Here is a 19,517-nt window from a genome sequence, read left to right on the forward strand (position 1 = left end):
TTTGGGATCCAATTGAAGCATCGGGATTGGAGCCGCTTACCCGTGTCAATTTTAGCGTACTTGACTATGGGGTTATATGGGCATTTGTTGAAAGATGGCATCCGGAAACAAGTACTTTCCACCTTCCGTTAGGTGAGCTCGGCATCACATTGGACGATGTACAATGTCTGTTACATCTTCCAATCCAAGGAAAGTTTTTGAACCATACGAAGATGTCAAGGGGAGAAGGGGCTGACATGGTTAGTTCATATCTAGGAGTTGAGCGAGATGAGATTGATTTAGCATTTGCCGAAACCAACGGGGTACATTTGAAGCATAGTACCCTGCAAACTCTATACACAACAAACCAGACTTTTGCCGAAAGAGCGATTGCTGAGAATAAGCCGGCGCATGTTGTTAGGCTTTACAGGGAGAGGAGCGTAAGGACTTTTATGCTACATTTGGTCTGTTGTACCATATTCAGCAACAAGAGTAGTTACGACGCGGATGTTGTTTATTTGCAGTACTTTCAAGATTTGTCATGCGTTCATGAATGGAATTGGGGTGCTGCTGCTCTTGTTCATCTGCAGCATTATTTGGATCACAGGTCTGCGGTTAGCACGACTCAGATGGCTGGCTACATGTCATTTCTTCAGGTAAAAATATGTGAGCGTTATATAAGATATTATTTGTATTTGTCTAAGTTGTCACATAGACTATGTCTGGCTATAATGAATCTTGTTCGTCATACTTTCAGGGATGGATTATTGCGCACTTTCCGAGACTTAGTGTGTGGGTGGAGGCTCCTAATTATGCAGCGAACATGCCACTAAATTCAAAGGTTGTTCCTGGGCAAGGACATAAGGATGCAGCTGGATATAGAAGCAGTTTGGACAATATTCAAACTTACGATTGCGTGTTCAGCCCGTATGATGGCCACCGACAAGTGCGACCTTTGATAAATGCATGTTGGTTTTCTGGATGGTTAAGGTGTGGTAAATTGAAAGCCAAGCATTTGCCGGAACGTGTGCTAAGACAATTTCAACATGTGCAAGGCATTCCAAGAAACCCGAGTATGTCTGCAACGCCGGGGATGAACTTGTGTGAGATAGATCGTGTGTTTACGGAAGAGTTGGAACTGAGGATGATAGATGAAGAGATGAGGGGTCGGCCTGTTACAAGCCCGTGGGACACTGAACTCGGATATATGTCATGGTTTTATAGAGTGTCGCATCCAGTTATGCGACCCGTACAAGCTCCTGAATCACCACCAAGGCCACCTAATTTAGAGGTGTTAATAGAGGCGGCGGAAGCAAGAAATGACCCTAATCTAATGCAAGTTTGCCGGAGTGTCAAGGTTGAGGTCGAAAGGGCAGTTCACGATGGTGAGGCGGTTGAAGGAACTCCAATTTATGGTACTTTGCAGCGGATTCTGAATTTGCTTAATCCGATACTTGCTTATAGGCGAATTAAGCGGGGGAGGGGGACACGCTACAACACTCGGGGGTAGACTTTGTTTGTTTTTGTAACTTTAATGTTGACGTGGTTGTTTATAAACTTTGATGTTAGATTTTAATTTTGATGTAACTTTGATTATGACAATCGGATGTAGTACACTACGTATTTTAGTATCGTTTAATTCGTAATTTGTTACCGGTTGTTACATTTTTATTAATCGCTAAAATATTTTTAGATTGGATGGTTAATATGTTGATGCTCTGACATATATAACATACTAAAATGTGGTATAAACAGGTTTGGACCTCAAATGTGTAGAGGTGGTGCAAGGCAGAGACTACATTGACTGGTTTTTTGGCCTGATATACTTCGGTTTATAAGGCTCGAAATAGTTTATATTCCCAGTAATTTCGGGCTTTATCAATCGAAACTTATGTTTCGGTTTCCGCGGGTCGAAATAAGTTAAAATTTTGCGAAATACATGTATATAGGGGTATAAAAGACTTGATGGGGGGGGGATTGAAGAATGGTAGGATTTAACTCGATATTAAAATTGTTTCGAAAAAACTCTAATATTGAAATTTATTAAAATTGTTTCGATAAAACTCTAATATTGAAACTAACTTTAATACTGAAACGAAATTAGACAAATCAAACACAATAAACGGAAATTAGGAATTACATCGGAATGAAATTGTTACAACGCATCAAATGGAAACATTATTTCGATCTTCCGGACGAACAAGGCTAGCAAGGATGGCTTTGACAGATCTTGTCAGCGTTGCATCTAATTCGATAGGCCCCCTGTTGCTATACTGCTCAAAAATTGAGAACATAGTTTGAATATCATCATTGTTTTCAAGCATCATATCGGTGAAGGTAATGCGTCCGTCGGAACCGATCGACGGCTTACGGTACTTGAGACTTGAAACTGTTCTGTTGTCGTTCTGGTTGTTGGTGGTACGATTCAGCTCGTTCAGTTGTTGTTTCAGACCATCGAACGTTTCATCATCGTTAATGCGAAACAAAATTGGTTTTTCGTGGTTGTAGTAAACTGCTGCAAGGGTGGATCTCATGCGTTGTGTTAGTGAGACATCCATTTTTTTTTTGTGAGTTGAGTGTTGAAAAAGGATGTGATATCGACCACAAAATATTGTCGGTGCAATATCGACCACGAAATATTGTCGGTGTAATATCGACCACGAAATATTGTCGGTGCAATATCGACCACAAAATATTGTTGTCGGTGCAATTTCGATCATTTTTCACATGAATACCTACCTTTCTTCAATCCCCCCCATCAAGTCTCTTATACCCCCTATCATTTTTCGCAAAATTTTAATTTATTTCGACCCGCAGAACCCGAAATATATCTTTCGATTGATAAAGCCCGAAATTACTGGAACATTTCGGTTGATAAAGCTCGAATTATGCAGAAACAAGGCCAGGTTATGCAGAATCACTTGCAGAACCACCTCAAAATCGTCGAGGTCAAAACCTGTTTTTTCTTTCAATTCATTTCCAAAATTATATCAGGCTAAATACAATTTGTTACAACATTTCATAACCAAAGTTTCATAATCATATTTCATAACAATAATACCAAAGTTCAATATACAATAATACCACATTTCATAACCAAAGTTCATGAGTAAATTGCGCATACAAAGTTAATATGTTACAACGCATAATCGGCATGGTATACATCAAAAAATAATGCGCTTAGCTACCCTTTCAAAAAATAGTGCGCTTAGCTACCATTTCAAAAAATAATGCGCTTAAATAATTCAAAATGAAACTACTAAAATCAACTACAATTCGAGCGGATCGTCTTTGCTACCCTTTCCAATCGTGGCTAAGTCATCGCCTGCTCTTTCAATGGTCAACAGCTCACCAAACTTTTGCATTCTATCCAAAAACATGGGCTCCCATTCTGCAGCTTCTTCGGAACAAGAGTTTTTCCACTGATGAGCCGTTGGAGGTATCGGACATCCTACTTTCAACCGCACTAACACAAAGTGGTCAGTGAGCGCGCCGATGCAAATAATCTTGGAATCCAAGTCTGACGTGTCTGATGGAGGTTTGCCACGCAATGGGAAACAAGTTCTAGATGCTCCACACCTTTCCATATTTGATAGTTGAACAACAACCCTCTGAAAATGAGTAGCCACAACGTAACCCATATCCGAAAAAGTAAACCATTTGTCCTTGGTTGCAAAAACATGTTTACTCCTTCTCGGTGGTGGGAAAAGTTCATCCGTGACATACTTGTAATGCTCAGTATCGAACAACTCCACATATGATTCCTTATGCAATCTCAGCTCCCTCTCCATGTTTAGTCCGATCAACTCAAAATCTTGCTGATTTCCTTTTTGGTGCAAAGCTACCACACGGTATCCACAATAACCGTCACCTTCAACGTCAATAATATCTTCGATAAATGAGTGCATGAACTTCGGCATATGGTTGATAAAAGGAATTTCAGGAGGTGCTGGAGGTGCTGGAGTCAAAGTACTGATGACAAGTTCTTTAGGCACCTCAGGCACTGTTTGTGAAGTCGACGGCTTTGACTTTGTTGGTTTCGACTGAGATGCCTGTGTAGCTGCAATGTGATCATCAACATGCTCCCACCGAGACTTATCCCTGCTCGTGGATCTTGTGACACGAACTGATTTTTTCTTTCTAGCACCTTTTGTTTTTGCCTTTTGAAGCGGAGGTTTCACAGAGGTGGTTTCTGGATATGCAATGAGACGAAGTTGATTCCTAATATCATTCTTCACGCTAACATCGGCTGTTTTTAATCGTTCCAACAAAGAAAGAAAAAAATCAAACTCATTAAAATTAATTTTATACAAAGTGTAACATTATACACATAATGTAAAATTAAAATCATAATAAAAAAGTATACGAAATGTAACCATTATATTTATAAAAGTGTAATAACCTGAATTGCTTTCCACTCAACCAAGCAAGCATAATCGTCAGCCACGTCGCCCGGTGCCGGTTCATCTTCGAAACACAGTTTCTTCCATTGAGGGTGAATCTCATCAAGTCGGATAAGTTTGTTATTTTTGATCTTCTTCGCAATCAAGCATGCACATGGCAACCCATATGTCCTTCTCATAACACAGCCACACTTTTTGCTATCCATACCACATTCTTCGACCCTGTTTGCTTCGTCATAAATGTGATCCATAGCCTTTATTGAGATTTTATAAAACAAGAATGCGTAAAGAGGATCATCATCGTATCTGTGTTCCGCAACAGACATACTCCGACCGAATTCACCTTATACTTCGGTGAACTGACTTATCAACATCTTATTTATCGCTTCCCATCCTTTCACCAAGTCACCGTTACCGTCCTTCAAGTAACCTTTCAACACACCATGACATGATTCAGCTCTATTCGTGGTGTGATTCCCCATGTGCATATGTTGGTCTACCCAAGCATTGACAACCCTTTCTTTATCAGTGTCTAGGACAGTCTCTTCAACATAATGCAAAAACTTTGGCCATCTCGCACAAAGCTCCCTAAACACCATAACATTGTCAGCATATTCTTTTTCCGTTGGCGACTCTAACACATCATTAAAAGCATCGGTGATTTGATCCCACACATCAGTCTGCTTCTCATTCTCTCCATTCTTGATTTTCACAATTTCCTTCATCTTAGAGCTCACATTCTTTTTTACATGGAAACGACAAACCATTGCAGCCGATGTTGGAAATACCTCGGAAACTGCATTCATCAGAGCCAAATCCCTATCGGTGACAATCACCTTCGGTCTAACATCCTCATTCCTTAAGAGACTGACACACTGCTCTAGAGCCTAAGTGAAGTTGTCTTCTCTTTCATTGGTAAGCCAAGCAAATCCAACAATGAAAGATCTCCCAGTTGATGTGAATCCGACAATCTCAAATAACGGCATTTTGTATTTGTTTGTTTTGTATGTCGAATCCATCAAAAGCACAGTAGGAAAAGAATTGAACAAACTTATAGATTTAGGATGTGCAAAGAAAATGTCTTGAACATGTTTGGATCCATCTACAACAACCGTTCTATGTTTGAAAAAATACCCGTTCTCGACAAGTCTTTTGGAGAGGTGTTGCATTTCAGTCATTGATGCCCTCATTTTAAGTTTTAATCGATGACTTAAATTGTAGAGTTGCTTTGTTGTTGTCTTGTTGTTTGGATCCCTATCTTTCAATGTGGACATTATATTCTTAGGCGGAACCAGATTCCTTGACATTTCCTCCATACATTGCCTTTCTTCCGGTTTGAGATGACCGACAATGAGATGGCCTTCAACTGCCTTGTCCAACTCGTGGTTATGTTTGCCGTTTACAACGGTCAAATGCCATGTTTTATCGGCATGACAATAACCACATAGTCGAAATGGACAGCCGCATTTCCTCGTGCCGGTTTGATCAGATTTTAGCTTCTTATTTGTTGACACGTACCGGCCTCCCCGCTCGCAATCCAACCTGAAATATTGCTTCCTCTTATCGCTTCCGTTGTCGGATTTGCCAATTACAATTGCAAACTTTATCTTTAAGGCAATCTCCCGAGCCCATCTAATCAACTCATCTCGGTCAGGGGTTGCCATTTCAGTGTAAAAATGATCCGATGTATCAATCTCATATGCAACAGGTCTAGATGGAGGTTTATCAGGCGGAACCTCAACAATTCCCGGGGCACAGATACCTAGCACAAGCTCTTGCTTGCCCGCCATAACTACATAATATAAGAGGGATAAACACATAATTAGCCACATATAATACAAGCCGCATATACTACATATAGTACTAATGTAATATTACTTAATACATATAAAATTGGTAGCACATTCTATAATCCATAACAGCCAAGGCAATGCAAGCAAAACAGACAGGCAAGGCAATTAAAGACAGTGCAAAAATTAAAGTTCCAGGAATTTCGGGGACTATCAACCGAAAGAATCCTTCGGTTAGGCTTGGCAAGTAAACACGTTTAAACCAACACAAAATCAAAAGTCCCAGGAACTTCGATTCGTATTCCCCGAAGGATTCCTTCGATTTCTATAAGTTGAACGATTTTGTGTCAGAAACCTACCAACCTAGCATATATGACAGTTGAAAATAAAAGAAATTAAACGGAAGATTACCTTAATATTGTGCTTCAAATCGCCTTCCAACCCTTAGCAAACGTTCCAAACTTGATTTTAAGCAGCGATTTGAGTGAAAAACAGATTGGATTTTGGGATCTCTTTTGGTAGTGTGGGGATGAAGTATTGAAAGTGATGAAGAATGTGAGAGGTTGTTTTCTATATAAACACACTTCGATTCGTAAAGCCTGAAGAAGTAAGCGAGTGGTTTTTAAAACTCGAAGTTTTTATTTTTTCGATTCGTAAAGCCCGAATTTGCTAACCGAAAATTTGGACATTTTGGAAGGTCAAACTGGGATTTAAGGGGGGTATAAAAGAAACGTGGGGTGTGGGGAGAGAAATTATCTAGATTTAAAAATCTCACTTGGTCTTCTCCTTCGTTATGCCCTCAATATCTCATTTTTCATAACTGGCTTATATGTTTTGGCTCCCATCTACCAAACTCTTACAAGGTCTATCAGTTCAGATTCCGTTGGGGCAGTAACTGTATCAGTTCTCGTAATTCACCTTTTCCTACATGACTATTCAGAATCCACTGTCAAAGTCCCAGGGGTTCTCAAGAATCCTGCATTAACCAGTTGTATATCCGTAAATGCTTCTATAGTCGCCTCAGTTTTTATTGCTTCTCGTCTTCCATCAAGACTACATGTGTTTGCCATCATGTTATTCTCTTTGCAAGTTTTCCTTTTCGCTCCACTGGTTAGGTACTGTAACACCCCGTTTTTCAAAGCATAAAAGGGGTATTATTTTTTATTTTTTTTAAAATCAACACGCTTAAATAAAATGGTGCGCGTGAACGCCCGCAGCTATCTCGGCAATTCGTCATTCAATAGAAAATAAATATAACATCAACACATTATATTACAGGGCTTCCTCGAAGCAAAGTGTGCACCTGAATAATTTACATACAACGGATATAGCAAGTTCATCAACCAAAAAGATATGAGTCATGAACCGAATATATCACAAGGCCCAACGGCACTAACATGTCTGAGTATAATGTATAAAACATACAGTCATCCCAAAATATAACCTAGGCCCTAAGCCTACCAAAATGTAGCCTAACAAGCGCAACTCTCTACACTCCGGGATAGTCCACGAAGTCCTCGCCATCCACACGACCCACAGTCTCGCTTGGCTCTCCATCATCTAAGGTGGGGGATAACCCGTTCATTTATCACATACAAAGCAAGGGTCACCATCTGGAAACAGGAAATACAAATACCAAATACCAAATACCAAATACCAAATAGAAAGCGGCGAAACACTTATCATTTTCCTCAACACACGCATAATAAATAAAATGCGCACATAGCCTAATGCAAACCTCTAATGAATGAGTGTGGCACCCCGTCACAGGATCGCCACGGTAACACCCCGTCACAGGATCGTTACATGCATGAATTCCGGAAAAAGGTGGATTACACCCGACACAATCACTCAGATCAAATGCCAACTCAATTGGTGGATACTCCGGAGTACAATCACCCAGATCAAATACCGGCTCCGTTAACGGCGGTACAATCACCCAGATCAAATATCGTCTCCGTTAAAGGCTGAAGTATCACCCGGTACAATCACTCAGATCAAATACCGACAATGTTTGCATGAGCATACATCCCTACATATACTAATGCAACAAACATACACCTATTCATAACCACATGTCAACACATATATTTCCCACATATACGTAAGACAAATAACATCGAAAACAACCAAGCACACAAGCATGGAACCAAAACACGCATAACCACAAGCATACCCTAATGCTATTGACGGAAATAAAAAGGTGCCCTTACCTCGGCAATGCTTCCAACCAAAAACCACAACGTTTCACACTATCTACCGTTTCGCGTTTCCTAAAAATAACGAGCGGACAATGCATAAGTATCTCCCAAAATATCTTAACGAAACTAAACCTATCAACAAAGGTCTAGAGGTGTCTAAGGCACTTCCTAACACTCTCGGATATTATTTCCGAGTCCTCCCCATAGTGATTAAAAATTCCCGAAGTTAAATACACTATTTTTCACAAAACAAACCCATTTTCGTTTTCAAAGCATACCATTGCTCTCTATGGTTTTAAACTTCAAAGGACACTTTCACACACTACCAAAACACTTGAAAACAACCTAAAAATTTTACGAAAATATCTCGACAAAATAATCGAGTTTTTTCTTGCGTCGCAAGTTTCAAGTTTTTCTTTCCAAATACAATCCTATAATCATACTTTGACCCACCTATGATCATTTCATCAAAGCATGATCATTTTTCCCAAAATTGTGGACTTAGAAAAATTTCACAAATTTCCCCCCCCCCCCCACAACCTTTAGGTTCGGCCATTGAAAAAGGAAATGGCACTTCCGCTCAAAATTTTTCGCTTCCGAGGGCATGGTAATATCCCATAATACCCCCGAGTCACTAATCCAAGCCCCAAAAAATTTTCCGGGCAAAGCCTCTAATTACGAAAAATTCAATTTTTGGTTCTTTAAGACACATACAACACCAAAACCATTTTTACCCAAAAATTTTTGCATGGTAATTCACCCTAGGCCACAATTGTGCCTCCCCCAAAGCCCTAACCAATTTTGAAACCTCTCCCACACTTTTCCAAAATTTCACATGACCAAAAGTTTTGAAAATGTGAACCACACCCAAAATTTTTCCAATGCCAATACATAGCAAGCCTCTATTAGTTCACAAGCCTATGGAAATGATCAACCAATTCATTTTGAGGGTCAAAACAAGAATTTCCAAAAATTTGTTCATAAAGTCCTCAAGAACACACACAAAAATATTTTTCCTTGTTTCACAAAATCAAAGCCATTTCCTAACATCCATTTCCCTACAATGCTCATAAACAACACCAAAAATAAAAGCACAACACAAGTTTTCAATGTTATGAGCATTTCAAATAGATTTTCCAAACCCTAACAAAAGATTTCATGAAAATCTTAATCACCATGGAAACCAACATGTGCCAAGCTTAAACAAGCTTATAAACTACTCCTAAACACTTCCCTAGAACCACAAACACCCAAAACTTATTCTAGAAAAATTTACTCAAGAACAAGTCATGACAAATCTCTAAAATACTCTAGGAATCATGACTTTTAGCTAAACAAAATCATGGAGAAGATGAGTTACCTTAAGAGGAGTGATTTCCTTGCAAGTTCCTAGTTCCAAAGAGACAAATCCTAGCTTGAATGGTTGAGAAATGAAAATTTTCAATGGTGAGGGTGAGTGAGTGAGGAGGGCGGTTTATGAGAGGAAGAGAAGAGAGCTTTTGCAATTTTTTTTTCTAAGTCTAAAAGTCTTCCAAACAATTCATATGACAAAATGGTCTTGCTCCCTCATGGCCACTTGATCAAAAGACAAAACTCTAGGCCAATCCTAGCCCTCCATTTTACTTTAACAAATATCTAGATATTTTCTCTCACGCCCCACAGCTCTCGCGCGCCGCGACGAGCAAAACTCGTAAAAACACAAAACTTACGGAACGGAAGTCCGTCTTAAAATAATTCCAAAACTTATCGCCGAATCTTTTTCCGCGACTGTAATTTTCTTCCACACTCTCGAAAATTATTCTCAGGACATATCCTAACTCGCGCAGATATATAAAACTTCCACCCAAAATTTACTGAATTCAGAAACCGTAAAATTTTACGTCAGCGGGTAAAATTTCTACTCGTTTTTCCAAAAGCGAGAATAATCCAAAACTCGTCATTCTGAATTTGCATAAACCTTCTCATACATAAAAGAGGATTACAGCCCAAAAGTCTGTGCCTTTTCAGCGCACGAGCACAAAACAGACTTAAACTCAGCCAAAAATGCCGTTATTACAACGATACATACAAAACGACTTAAACAAAAACCCTAAAACTTTTATCCAATATTTATTTTCCTTACACAAAATAACCTGCGAAATTACGGGTCTTACATTACTACCCTCCAAAAAGAAGTTTCGTCCTCGAAACTTAAACGTCGTTGAATAACTCCGGATATTGCTCTTTTATTTTGCTTTCAAGTTCCCATGTCGCATCTCCGGTAGCTTCGTTCCAAATTACCTTAACCAAAGGTATTTCTTTTGTCCTCAAAAGCTTCATCTTCCTATCCGCAATCTTGATCGGCGGAACCTCAAATGACAAGTTCTCTTTCAAGTGGATATCGTCCGGTTTGATCACATGTGAGGGGTCGGGAGTATATTTTCTCAACTGAGAAACATGGAACACATCATGAATCCGAGATAGTATCGGTGGTAACGCGATACGATAAGCTACCTTTCCTATCCTTTCCGTAATTTGATACGGTCCAATAAACTTCGGAGTTAATTTCTTAGCTTTCAAAACTCTTCCAACACCCGTGGTCGGTGTAACTCTAAGAAATACATGATCACCCGCTTCAAATTCCAAAGGCCTACGATGCTTATCCGCATAACTCTTTTGCCTATCTTGTGTAGCTTTCAATCTTGCCCGGATTTGCTTAACTTTATCCGTTGTTTGTTGCACCATTTCAGGCCCTACAATTATGCTTTCACCATCTTGATACCAACACAAAGGAGTCTGACATCTTCTCCCGTAAAGTGCCTCAAATGGAGCCATTCCGATGCTCGCATGATAACTGTTGTTATAAGTAAATTCCACTAAAGGCAACACATCATCCCAACTTCCTCGATCATCTAGCACACATGCTCTTAACAAATCTTCCAATGATTGATTTGTTCTTTCCGTTTGGCCGTCCGTTTGTGGATGACAAGCCGAACTCATTCTCAATTTAGTTCCCAAAGCATCATGAAGTGTTTTCCAAAAATGTGAAGTAAATTTTGGATCTCGATCCGAAACAATACTAGAAGGTATTCCATGCAATTTCACAATCTCCGCAATATAAATGTCGGTTAACTTCTCCGTGGTGTCGGTAACTTTAACCGCTAAAAAGTGAGCGGATTTTGTCAATCTATCCACTATCACCCAAATTGAATCCTTCCTTTTTCTTGTCTTGGGCAATCCCGTGATAAAGTCCATGGATATACTATCCCACTTCCACTCCGGTATATCCAACGGATGCAACATTCCCGCCGGTTTTTGATGCTCCACCTTCGCTTTTTGACATGTCAAACACGCCGCCACATATTCCGCCACATTTCTTTTCATACCCGGCCACCAAAAATCTTTTCTCAAGTCTTGATACATTTTAGTGGCTCCGGGGTGGATACTCAATTTACTTTTGTGAGCTTCCTCAAGGATTGTGTTCCTCAAATTTTTAACATCCGGCACACACACCCTTCCATTACATCTCAAAATATTATCCGCCCCCACTTTGAATTCGGTGGTCGTTCCTCGAATTATCAAGTCTCTCTTTGCCATAAGCAATTCATCATCTTGACAATTTGCAATTTCTTCCAACAACCCACTCGAAATTGTGATCATTCCCAACTTCAAAGCGCCCGGTGCAAACTTTACCGTGAGGTGCAAATCACGAAACATCTTCAACAATTCATGTTGACTAGCCATTACCGCTGAACATGCCGACACACTTTTTCTACTCAAAGCATCTGCCACCACATTAGCTTTTCCGGGGTGATATTCTAATGTGAAGTCAAAATCCTTAAGCGTCTCCATCCACCTCCTTTGCCTCATATTTAATTCCTTTTGATCGAAGAGGTACTTTAAACTCTTATGGTCACTGAACACCACAAAAGTACATCCATAAAGATAATGCCTCCAAATTTTCAAAGCAAAAACTACCGCCGCAAGATCTAAATCATGTGTGGGATAATTCTTTTCATGCATCTTTAATTGTCGTGACGCATAAGCTACCGCTTTCTTATGTTGCATAAGCACACATCCAAGCCCTTGATAAGACGCATCACAATAAACTTCATACGGCTCATCGGATTGAGGTAGAACCAACACCGGTGATGTAGTCAAAAGCTTCTTTAGTAATTGAAAACTAGCTTCACACTTGTCCGTCCAAGCAAAAGGTTGGTCTTTTCGTGTAAGTTGTGTCATCGGCGCCACAATCTTAGCAAAACCCTCAATGAACCTCCGATAGTAACCTGCTAAACCCACAAAACTTCGTACATCGGTGACAGTTTGTGGTTGTTTCCATGAAAGTACAGTGTCAATCTTAGCTGGATCCACAGCTATTCCCTCTTTTGATATAACATGGCCGAGAAAATTCACTTTTTCCTTCCAAAACTCACACTTTGACGGATTAGCATACAACTTGTTGTCGCGCAAAACTTGCAAAACTAGGCGAAGATGCTCTTCGTGCTCTTCTTCACTCTTCGAAAATACAAGTATATCATCAATAAACACCACGACGAACTTGTCCAAGAACGGATGAAATACCCTATTCATGTAGTCCATAAAAATAGCGGGTGCATTTGTCACTCCAAATGGCATCACCAAATACTCATAATGTCCATAACGCGTGCGAAATGCCGTCTTTTGAATATCTTCATCCCTTACCCTTATCTGGTGGTATCCCGACTTCAAATCAATCTTAGAAAATACTGACGCATCCTTCAATTGATCCATTAAATCGTCAATTCGTGGCAAGGGGTAACGATTCTTAATGGTCACCTTGTTGAGCTTCCGGTAATCTACACATAACCGTGACTTTCCATCCTTCTTTTTCACCAACAAAACTGGCGCTCCCCACGGCGATACACTTGGTCTTATAAATCCTTTCCCCAACAAGTCTTCTATTTGACTTTTCAACTCGACTAACTCAGCTGCAGCCATTCGATATGGAGACTCCGAAATTGGTCCGGTTCCCGGATGCAAATCAATAAAAAATTCCACTTCTCGGATCGGAGGAAAACCTGGAATTTCCAACGGAAAAACGTCTTGGAATTGTTGAACTACTCGCACATCTTCCACAATAATGCCCGAGGTGACTTCTATACTCGAAAGTGACATAAACTCCGTTTCCCCATTTCTCATAGTTACTACAAGCCTATTAGCTGACAGATATCTAGCAACTCCCGGTTCGGGGAAAAAGGCTAATTTACGGGCACAGTCCAAAATAACATAATGGTAAGATAACCAATCCATCCCGAGAATGATCTCGAGAGACTTAAGGGGCAAACATATCAAATTGACCAGAAAATCCCTATTCTGAATCATCACCAAACAATGTAAACATGCTGTATTAACTACCAAATCTCTAGCAGGAGTAGAAACATTCAAATCAAACGGCAGCGGAGAAACAAGCAATTTCAAGCGATTTGCACAATCCAAAGATATAAAGGAGTGAGTTGCTCCGGTATCAATCAAAGCAGTCAAAGAGTTACCTGCTATCTGACAGTCCTCATGAATAGCATTGCTAGCCTGACCACTCACTTCCGTGCCCATACAGTAGACACGCCCTTTGGCGGTGGGTCGAGCTCCTTGTGTTGCATTCTCTGACGGCGCCGCTTTTGGAGCACGGCAATCTCTAGCAAAATGGCCCGGCTTCTGACAATTGAAACATACTGACGCAGTTCCTGGATTCCCGCACTCATTAGCATAGTGCCCCTCTTCACCACACTTATAGCAAGTCTGCTTCTCTCTAACTTGTTTTCCTCGGGTTCCTTGGTTTCCAGAATTTTGTGGTCCACGATTATTCTGTGGGCGGTTGTAAGGCCTAGTCCCACGTCCTCCTCGATTCTGACTCTGATGACTGGGACGGCTAGGTCCCCCAGCACCAAAACTCCCCTGACGATTTACCCTTTTATTCCTCATGTCCTCTATCTCTTGGCACTTCTCCACAAGCACCTGGAACTGTCGAATCCCCAACGGCACCACTGCATCTTGCAGTTCGTACCTCAGCCCTCCTTGAAATCGACGACACATGTATGACTCATCTATGCCATCCCTGAAGAAACGGAAGTGTCGAGACAATGATTCAAACTTCTTGGCATAGGCCTCGACGTTCAAACCTCCCTGAGTCAGTTTCAGGAATTCTTCCCCGTACCTCTCCCAAGCTGTTTCCGGAAAATATTTGGCTAGAAATTTTCTCTTGAAATTCTCCCATGAGAATTCCTCAAATGCAGCTTCCATTAGCAGGCTGGTGTTGCCCCACCAATATTCAGCATCCCCTAGCAATTGGTAGGTGGCCAAGTTCACCATTTCTCCTTCCGGGCAATGGATAGCCCCCGAAATTTTCTCAATGGCCTGAAGCCATAAATTAGCAGCAGCAGGTCCTCCGTCACCACGGAACCTTGGAGGATTCTGATGGTTGAAACTTGTAAGAACACGAGTCCCCGCAGCATGGACTTCTCTTTCGCGCTTCTCCAAATCTCTTTGGGTCTTTGCATTAGTCTGAGCTGTTATGGCAGCCGCCATCACATTCATCGAGTTAGCCATACGCTCAACCCGATCATCTTCGGTAACAGGAGCAGCAGGTGCCCGTCTTGGAGGCATGTTTCCCGAAAAACCAAATCTTTTAATCAAATCCTTTTCCAATTCCACAGAATTTTCCACATCCAACATATAAGGATTAAAGTAGCTACGGTATGGTTGGTTGAAGACACACATTAACGAAACGAGTTAATGCACTACTAACTAGCAAACAAGACTCACTAATACCCACTAACGATTCGCTAAACCGACGCGACTCTAATCTTAACTGACTGACCTCAGACTGTTAATTCACGTACACACTTTCCCTTTGAAGATCTAATGCCGAGCTCTGATACCAAAATGTAACACCCCGTTTTTCAAAGCATAAAAAGGGGTATTATTTTTTTTTAAAATCAACACGCTTAAATAAAATGGCGCGCGTGAACGCCCGCAGCTATCTCGGCAATTCGTCATTCAATAGAAAATTAATATAACATCAACACATTATATTACAGGGCTTCCTCGAAGCAAAGTGTGTACCTGAATAATTTACATACAACGGATATAGCAAGTTCATCAACCAAAAAGATACGAGTCATGAACCGAATATATCACAAGGCCCAACGGCACTAACATGTCTGAGTATAATGTATAAAACATACAGTCATCCCAAAATATAACCTAGGCCCTAAGCCTACCAAAATGTAGCCTAACAAGCGCTACTCTCTACACTCCGGGATAGTCCACGAAGTCCTCGCCATCCACACGACCCACAGTCTCGCTTGGCTCTCCGTCATCTAAGGTGGGGGATAACCCGTTCATTTATCACATACAAAGCAAGGGTCACCATCTGGAAACAGGAAATACAAATACCAAATACCAAATACCAAATACCAAATAGAAAGCGGCGAAACACTTATCATTTTCCTCAACACACGCATAATAAATAAAATGCGCACATAGCCTAATGCAAACCTCTAATGAATGAGTGTGGCACCCCGTCACAGGATCGCCACGGTAACACCCCGTCACAGGATCGTTACATGCATGAATTCCGGAAAAAGGTGGATTACACCCGGCACAATCACTCAGATCAAATGCCAACTCAATTGGTGGATACTCCGGAGTACAATCACCCAGATCAAATACCGGCTCCGTTAACGGTGGTACAATCACCCAGATCAAATACCGTCTCCGTTAAAGGCGGAAGTATCACCCGGTACAATCACTCAGATCAAATACCGACAATGTTTGCATGAGCATACGTCCCTACATATACTAATGCAACAAACATACACCTATTCATAACCACATGTCAACACATATATTTCCCACATATACGTAAGACAAATAACATCGAAAACAACCAAGCACACAAGCATGGAACCAAAACACGCATAACCACAAGCATACCCTAATGCTATTGACGGAAATAAAAAGGTGCCCTTACCTCGGCAATGCTTCCAACCAAAAACCACAACGTTTCACACTATCTACCGTTTCGCGTTTCCTAAAAATAACGAGCGGACAATGCATAAGTTTTTCCCAAAATATCTTAACGAAACTAAACCTATCAAGAAAGGTCTAGAGGTGTCTAAGGCACTTCCTAACACTCTCGGATATTATTTCCGAGTCCTCCCCATAGTGATTAAAAATTCCCGAAGTTAAATACACTATTTTTCACAAAACAAACCCATTTTCGTTTTCAAAGCATACCATTGCTCTCTATGGTTTTAAACTTCAAAGGACACTTTCACACACTACCAAAACACTTGAAAACAACCTAAAAATTTTACGAAAATATATCGACAAAATAATCGAGTTTTTTCTTGCGTCGCAAGTTTCAAGTTTTTCTTTCCAAATACAATCCTATAATCATACTTTGACCCACCTATGATCATTTCATCAAAGCATGATCATTTTTCCCAAAATTGTGGACTTGGAAAAATTTCACAAATTTCCCCCCCCCCCAACCTTTAGGTTCGGCCATTGAAAAAGGAAATGGCACTTCCGCTCAAAATTTTTCGCTTCCGAGGGCATGGTAATATCCCATAATACCCCCGAGTCACTAATCCAAGCCCCAAAAAATTTTCCAGGCAAAGCCTCTAATTACGAAAAATTCAATTTTTGGTTCTTTAAGACACATACAACACCAAAACCATTTTTACCCAAAAATTTTTGCATGGTAATTCACCCTAGGCCACAATTGTGCCTCCCCCAAAGCCCTAACCAATTTTGAAACCTCTCCCACACTTTTCCAAAATTTCACATGACCAAAAGTTTTGAAAATGTGAACCACACCCAAAAATTTTCCAATGCCAATACATAGCAAGCCTCTATTAGTTCACAAGCCTATGGAAATGATCAACCAATTCATTTTGAGGGTCAAAACAAGAATTTCCAAAAATTTGTTCATAAAGTCCTCAAGAACACACACAAAAATATTTTTCCTTGTTTCACAAAATCAAAGCCATTTCCTAACATCCATTTCCCTACAATGCTCATAAACAACACCAAAAATAAAAGCACAACACAAGTTTTCAATGTTATGAGCATTTCAAATAGATTTTCCAAACCCTAACAAAAGATTTCATGAAAATCTTAATCACCATGGAAACCAACATGTGCCAAGCTTAAACAAGCTTATAAACTACTCCTAAACACTTCCCTAGAACCACAAACACCCAAAACTTATTCTAGAAAAATTTACTCAAGAACAAGTCATGACAAATCTCTAAAATACTCTAGGAATCATGACTTTTAGCTAAACAAAATCATGGAGAAGATGAGTTACCTTAAGATGAGTGATTTCCTTGCAAGTTCCTAGTTCCAAAGAGACAAATCCTAGCTTGAATAGATGAGAAATGAAAATTTTCAATGGTGAGGGTGAGTGAGTGAGGAGGGCGGTTTATGAGAGGAAGAGAAGAGAGCTTTTGTAATTTTTTTTTCTAAGTCTAAAAGTCTTCCAAACAATTCATATGACAAAATGGTCTTGCTCCCTCATGGCCACTTGATCAAAAGACAAAACTCTAGGCCAATCCTAGCCCTCCGTTTTACTTTAACAAATATCTAGATATTTTCTCTCACGCCCCACAGCTCTCGCGCGCCGCGACGAGCAAAACTCGTAAAAACAGAAAACTTACGGAACGGAAGTCCGTCTTAAAATAATTCCAAAACTTATCGCCGAATCTTTTTCCGCGACTGTAATTTTCTTCCACACTCTCGAAAATTATTCTCAGGACATATCCTAACTCGCGCAGATATATAAAACTTCCACCCAAAATTTACTGAATTCAGAAACCGTAAAATTTTACGTCAGCGGGTAAAATTTCTACTCGTTTTTCCAAAAGCGAGAATAATCCAAAACTCGTCATTCTGAATTTGCATAAACATTCTCATACATAAAAGAGGATTACAGCCCAAAAGTCTATGCCTTTTCAGCGCACGAGCACAAAACAGACTTAAACTCAGCCAAAAATGCCGTTATTACAACGATACATACAAAACGACTTAAACAAAAACCCTAAAACTTTTATCCAATATTTATTTTCCTTACACAAAATAACCTGCGAAATTACGGGTCTTACAGGTACTGTATTAAAAAGTATTCATTTTGCTTACACCTATGCTTTTCTATTAGTTTGATGATCTTGACATTAAGTTTTGTGTACACGCTGCATCGCTTGCTATTTGTGCTGCCTGCTACTTAGTTTGTTGGTTTTTGTCAACTTGGTCTGTCCTTATTGGCTTATAAGGATTCAGTGATACAAGTTTGAGATCAATGGACCTTGGGACGAGGCTAAACTTTGGTCACAGTTTTGTGTACCCAAATAAAAAAAGGAAATATTTTTTCAAATCAAATAGGTGCCTTTAGTTCACAGTTTTGTGTAGCCAAATATTCAAAATTGATTGTCATTTATTCAATCGTCCATGCTAGTGTGTTAAGAAGTGCCTCGGAGATATTATAACAAGTTTGTTAGGAATCATAAAATGATGTCTATGAGTGACTAAATTGAAGGATGTGGATATAGTTTAGGGACCTTTTAGTTGTTTTTAATAGTTTAGGGACTAAGTTGACGAGAGAGTGATAATTTAGGGATTAAATTGACGGATAAAAAATAGATTAGGGACCTTTTAATTGTTTTTAATAGTTTAGGGACCTTCTACGGACAGTTAAACTATGTGGACAAGGAGAGAACACTATTGTCAATTTTTTTCAAGCCTGAAATGTTTTCTTTTAAAGGTGTGGCAAAGCAGGACAATTCTCTTACAGGAAAGCTTTCCTCCATGAGAAAACTGAATGAAAGAGATAAAAGCTCAACTTTGGTTAATATTATTGTTGTCATTTTCATTCATCCCAGTATCTAAAACAGAACCGGATAATACTCAATACGTATAACAAACTTCAGGAACACAATAAAACAGAATTGTAGTGATTCATACTGGCAGAAATTCTAGTAGAGTCTTGCCTATGCTAGTGATCATTTACAGAAAATTAAAGTCATTTACAGGAAAATTGCTCTTTAGGCTCTTTGATATGCTCCCGGGCCTCCAAAATTACCCTGCCTTTATATTGGAAAATTTATCATCTCACCTACCCACTT

At 39.9% G+C, this 19,517-nt stretch overlaps 4 protein-coding genes and 1 pseudogene across 10 annotated transcripts; 2 read left to right on the top strand and 3 right to left on the bottom strand.

Moving 5' to 3' along the window:
- Nucleotides 1-584: 584 nt before the first annotated feature.
- On the top strand, nucleotides 585-1,568 carry LOC123895344. The gene is made up of 2 exons (XM_045945618.1): nucleotides 585-635; nucleotides 737-1,568. The coding sequence occupies exons 1-2, from the start codon at nucleotides 609-611 to the stop codon at nucleotides 1,487-1,489; spliced, it is 780 nt and encodes a 259-aa protein (XP_045801574.1). The 5' UTR covers nucleotides 585-608; the 3' UTR covers nucleotides 1,490-1,568.
- A 576-nt stretch (nucleotides 1,569-2,144) lies between these two features.
- LOC123896144 lies at nucleotides 2,145-2,537 on the bottom strand. The gene has a single exon (XM_045946571.1). It carries the CDS (start codon nucleotides 2,535-2,537, stop codon nucleotides 2,145-2,147), a length of 393 nt encoding a protein of 130 aa, XP_045802527.1.
- A 515-nt stretch (nucleotides 2,538-3,052) lies between these two features.
- On the bottom strand, nucleotides 3,053-17,863 carry LOC123895345. Of its 7 annotated transcripts, none has more exons than XR_006804263.1 (3): nucleotides 17,708-17,856; nucleotides 16,364-16,423; nucleotides 7,573-7,732 (listed from the first exon to the last, which is right to left on the bottom strand). XR_006804263.1 is itself a non-coding variant. In XM_045945619.1 (2 exons), exon 2 carries the CDS (start codon nucleotides 3,897-3,899, stop codon nucleotides 3,249-3,251), a length of 651 nt encoding a protein of 216 aa, XP_045801575.1. In that variant the 5' UTR covers nucleotides 3,900-4,228; nucleotides 17,708-17,863; the 3' UTR covers nucleotides 3,053-3,248. The 7 variants fall into 7 exon arrangements, 1 of the variants encoding a protein (XP_045801575.1); XR_006804266.1 differs by lacking the exon at nucleotides 7,573-7,732 and adding an exon at nucleotides 15,683-15,763; XM_045945619.1 differs by lacking the exons at nucleotides 7,573-7,732; nucleotides 16,364-16,423 and adding an exon at nucleotides 3,053-4,228 and having other exon boundaries at nucleotides 17,708-17,863.
- LOC123896145 (protein FAR1-RELATED SEQUENCE 5-like) lies at nucleotides 5,270-6,172 on the bottom strand. Its single transcript, XM_045946572.1, has one exon. It carries the CDS (start codon nucleotides 6,170-6,172, stop codon nucleotides 5,270-5,272), a length of 903 nt encoding a protein of 300 aa, XP_045802528.1.
- LOC123896146 lies at nucleotides 6,313-18,747 on the top strand (annotated as a pseudogene).
- The last annotated feature ends 770 nt before the right edge of the window (nucleotides 18,748-19,517 follow it).

Source organism: Trifolium pratense, linkage group LG7, assembly GCF_020283565.1.
Source record: "Trifolium pratense cultivar HEN17-A07 linkage group LG7, ARS_RC_1.1, whole genome shotgun sequence".
NCBI lineage: Eukaryota > Viridiplantae > Streptophyta > Magnoliopsida > Fabales > Fabaceae > Trifolium > Trifolium pratense.

What these genes read in the sequence shown, in the direction of transcription:
- LOC123895344 (XM_045945618.1), top strand. Translation starts at nt 609, where the DNA reads ATGGCTGGCTACATGTCATTTCTTCAG. An exon ending in GCTACATGTCATTTCTTCAG is followed by an intron (nt 636 to 736) that starts GTAAAAATATGT and finishes TCATACTTTCAG; the next exon opens with GGATGGATTATTGCGCACTT.
- LOC123896145 (XM_045946572.1), bottom strand. Translation starts at nt 6,172, where the DNA reads ATGGCGGGCAAGCAAGAGCTTGTGCTAGGTATCTGTGCCCCGGGAATT.
- LOC123896144 (XM_045946571.1), bottom strand. Translation starts at nt 2,537, where the DNA reads ATGGATGTCTCACTAACACAACGCATGAGATCCACCCTTGCAGCAGTT.
- LOC123895345 (XM_045945619.1), bottom strand. Translation starts at nt 3,899, where the DNA reads ATGCCGAAGTTCATGCACTCATTTATCGAAGATATTATTGACGTTGAA.